At 53.4% G+C, this 4,318-nt stretch overlaps 1 protein-coding gene across 1 annotated transcript; it reads right to left on the bottom strand.

The window, feature by feature from the left end:
- Window positions 1–320: 320 nt before the first annotated feature.
- LOC149944453 (uncharacterized) lies at window positions 321–1,900 on the bottom strand. Its single transcript, XM_090176367.1, has 2 exons — window positions 1,124–1,900; window positions 321–1,049 (listed from the first exon to the last, which is right to left on the bottom strand). Exons 1-2 carry the CDS (start codon window positions 1,898–1,900, stop codon window positions 321–323), a joined length of 1,506 nt encoding a protein of 501 aa, XP_090032493.1.
- Between the last annotated feature and the right edge of the window lie 2,418 nt (window positions 1,901–4,318).

Below are 4,318 nucleotides of genomic sequence, written 5' to 3'. Positions count from 1 at the left end.
GGAATCAGCCCAAGTAGTGGTCCGGACCTTGCTGCACACTGACTTCAGTTCGGAGAGCGTCGCGGGGAGAAAGAAATCCACCTTAGATGGCCGCGGAAGACCGGTGACTCCCGCAAGTCCATCCGCCGTTTCGTTGCCCTCCACTCCTACATGAGCCGGGCACCACAGGAGAGTCACCGAGTAAGGGTACTTGTCGCAGAGATCGTGAATTGCCGTGACCACGGGGTCAGTAGAGCGCTTATGGAGCATGGTGAGGACACTCATAGAATCCGAGCAGACGATCACCGAGCTGTGAAGATGAGCAGACGCATGGGAAAGAGCTAGTTGTATGGCGAGTAGCTCGATCCTGTTGAACGGGCTCCAACCCCTAGAGATGGAATTGCGAAAGCGGCGCCGGCGATTCCTGAGTCCGAAGCGAGAGAACCGTCAGTGTAGATAATGGTCGCATCCTTGGCGAGAGTGTCAAGCGTCGCGAGGAAAGATTGCTTCAGCGCGTCCGAGCAGAGGTCGCCTTTGCGAGAATGCAACCAGCGGGAGATGACCTTCACCGTGGGCGGTTCCCAAGAAGGAGATGGGGTGGGTCGGATGTGACTCCTGGAGGTATGAAAGAGCCAGGAAAGATTATGCTCTCTGGTTAAGTGCCACACACGAAGCAAGAAAGGGAGCCGGTCCGGTGCGAAGTGATGTTCAAGGACTTCCAAAGTGGCGAGATTGTCGCGGAGGAGAGTGGGGTAAAATTCTGGCGTGTCGGCTGCTCCACATGGCGCGAGAGTGTGAAGGTCCAGGATGGAACGACGAACGCTCAAAGGAGGAATTGCCGCCTCCGCTTCCATAAGTACTATGGGGGAGAAGTGCGGGACTCCCAGGATGACTCGAAGAGCAGCGTTCTGTACTTTATCCAAAATGGCCAGAAGGGTGGCGGAAGCGGACGCATAGAGTGGGCTGGAATAGTCCAACCTGGATCGAATAAGGTGGGTGTAGAGGAGCCAGAGCAGCCCCCTACTCGCTCCCCAACTGGTGGCCGAGACGGAACGCAGGAGGTTAAGACGCTTTAGTGAAGAAGGAGCAAGGGCCTCAACGTGAGGTTTCCACATGAGACGGTCGTCAAATGACGCCTAGGTACCGGTACGTCCTGACCTTGGTCAATGGGGTGCCATCGAGACGGAGAGTGAGACCTCCTGGGATAGCTTTTGTTTTTTTGAGGAGAGAAATATTCGCACTTGAGGCGTTGAAAGTTGAGGCCCCAGCTGGAACCATACTCCAAGATATTATCAAGCGCTATCTGCATTGAGTCGTACAGAGGTTGAAGCGCCGGTCCACACTTCCAACCTGCAATATCATCTGCGTGTTCACCGTGATCTACCAAGCTCCGACAAATTTGAGGGATCTCGTCCAACATAACGTCGAAGAGGATGGGGCTGATAGAGCTGCCCTGAGGGACTCCCCTTTTAACTGGATATACGTCAGAAAGCTCCCCATTAACTCTGACCTGGAAGGTTCTACCCTTGAGAAAGTCCTCCACCCAACGAAGAAGATTTACCGACAGACCCCAACGTTGTAGCTTGTAGAGCAGTGCTTGATGGTGGACACTGCCGAAGGCATCCTTTAGGTCGAGGAACACTGCAGGACAGTGTTGGTTCTTGGCCAAACCACTTTGAGCAGCTGTGGCAAGACGAATAGCGTTGTCCATTGCACGCTGGCCACGGCGAAAGCCCGATTGTTCCGCGGGGAGGACACCGTTTTGATCTAAGAACCAAACCAAACGGCCAAGAACCAATTTCTCAAAGATTTTCCCCAGGTTTGGGAGCCAGGAGATGTCGCGGTAAGAGGCTGCATCCATTGCGGGCTTCCCAGGTTTCAAAATGGGATGCAGAATAGCGTGTTTCCACCGAGCGGGCATGACGCCTTCCACCCAAAGATTGTTGTAGAGCACTAGGAGGGCCGTACGAAACGCCGGCGTCGTGTTTTTTATGATGAGGTTGGAGACGTTATCGATCACCGGGGAGGTATTGTGAAGGCCAGAGATGACATCGTATAGCTCCGTTTCCGTAAAAGGGACGTTATATCTGGTCGGCGGTCTTTCCAGAAAAGGTTCCTACCGGTAATGCTGACCCGGACCTAGTGTTGGCTGGATGTGAATATCTACTCCGGCGGACTGAGCCAGGCGCTCGGCAACTGCGGATTGATCCGTTACGACCGCGTCCCCATGTTGAAGTGAGAGGAGCCTGTGGGGACGATTACCACTTTTAAACCACCGAACCTGGGACCATACCTGAGTTAAAGGGTTGTGCGCATGGAGCTTGCTGCAGTAATTTCTCCAACTGTCTCGTTTCTTTTCCCGAGTGAGCTTCTTAAAAAGAGCCCTTTCGCGATTGTAGACCACTTGGTCCAGAGAAGGCCCAGAGCGTCTAGCTCGACGACGAGCCGCAGTGACTTTTCTGGTCGGCACAATAAACGTCCCACTAAGGGGGCTGACGAGGAGCTGTGGCACCACATCCCCGCTTAACCGGAATCGTGGCAATCGCTGTTTGATGTAGAAGAGATTCCGCCGATTAGACAGTCAGGTTAGCTGATCCTAGTGAGTCATTAGTGAGTCATCCAGGAGAATCCGGAAAAGTTTCCAGTCAGCGGCGGGGTAGTGCCAATGGGCTGGACCTGGCGGACGGCTAGTGACGTGTGACAAGTCACCCAAGTAGATCGGCAGATGATCGCTGGTTCCGTGGTGCAAAATTGACCATGGAAGATGAATAGCCAGTTTGGTGCTAGCGAAAGCAAGATCCAACGCTCCGTCCGGGCCTTTAGGTGGACTGCGTGTGGGTTCGCCAGTGTTGAGGAGTACCATGTTGTCATGGGCTTCTAACCAACTCTGAATAACACGACCTTGAGGGTCAGTCCTATGCCTACCCCAAAGGATGTTATGGGCATTGAAATCACCCAAGAGTAGAACCGGGGTGGTGGCGTCCCGGAGGAGAAAGTCGAATAAATATTTGGTGACGGAACCCCTGGGGTCATAGATGTTGTAGAGGGTGAACCAACCAACCGCGGAGCGAATCCTCAAGGCTAAAGCCTCCACGCTGGCGCAGACTGGAGAGGGGAGACGGACGACTGGAAGGGACTTGTCTACCAGTGTCGCAACGCCACCCCGGACTCTGAAAGCCGAGGGACCGTGAGGAATCCTGTCCTCGTGAAAAGGTTCATAGTAGCCGAAATATAGATTAACGGAATCAGTTGGAGTGAGAAAAGTTTCTTGTAGCGCGATAATTGTTGGGTGTAAGTCACCGAAGAGGTCGATAATTTCCGGTAGACGAGAGCGAACATCATTGACATTCCATTGCAGGATGCTAGTCATCTCCAGTAGCTAAGGGGGGGATTTCCTCCTGACTGTAAGCATCAAGACTCCGGGAGAATGTCGGAGCGTTGAGTTTCTCCACAAATCCTTTGGTAAGAGAAGTAACGATAATTTTTAAAGCCGATCTCGTGTTCTGATTGTTGGTCTGTTTGTCCTGAAGCCTTTCGAGAGTATCGACGACTGCGGCCACAATTTCCGCCACCATGAGGGCAATGTCGTTAGCCGAGAGTAGGCCCCGGGGAGCAGCTGTCTCCGGTTTCGTTGGAGCGGTCGCTACCGGCGGTGCTTGACTACGTGGCGAGGTACTCCTGGGACGAGCAGCGTGAGCATACGACTTTTGACGGACGATGGCACGCGCTTCTCTGAAGCTGACATCCTCGGTTCGGCGGACTTGCAAGACCCGGTGTTCCCTTTTCAAAGAGGGGCATCCCGAAGACTTGGAGCTGTGAGCGCCCTTGCAGTTAACGCAATAAGCTGTCTCCAAGCACTGCTTGGTTGGATCAAAAGCGTGATCCTTTCCACAGGTGGGGTGGCGGAGTGGTTAGCACTTTCGCCTCGCAGCAAGAGGAGCCGGGTTCGATCCCAGCTTGTGGCACTGGGTGAAAACTCGGAACAACTGCTTCTGCGTTGAGTTTGCAAGTTCTCTCCCCACTGGTTTAATGGGTTTTCCCTCGAGTGCTTCGGTTTCCCCTTCCATAAAAACTTGTCTAGGTTAACGGTAATAGTTAGTGTAGGGAGCTGTTGGCTCGATCTCGTGGCATGCAGGGCTTGCCACCACCCTCCTACGCATTGTAACCCGGCCACCTGAATTAAGGGCTTCAAAAGTCACATGATGACTTAGGCCTAAGGTGGCGCCTTGGGTATTAGCCTAGCTGATTATTATTATTATTATTACGTGGCGCAGACTTCGTGTGTAACTGTGGACCGACAGGCAGAGGCAATGTGCCCATAACGCCTGCACATGTAGCA

The sequence above is a fragment of the Leiobunum rupestre genome, chromosome 5, assembly GCF_980474605.1.
Source record: "Leiobunum rupestre chromosome 5, qqLeiRupe1.1.hap1, whole genome shotgun sequence".
Lineage (NCBI taxonomy): Eukaryota > Metazoa > Arthropoda > Arachnida > Opiliones > Sclerosomatidae > Leiobunum > Leiobunum rupestre.
Note: the sequence above shows the minus strand (reverse complement) of the source record. Positions and strands in the feature narration are given on the sequence as shown.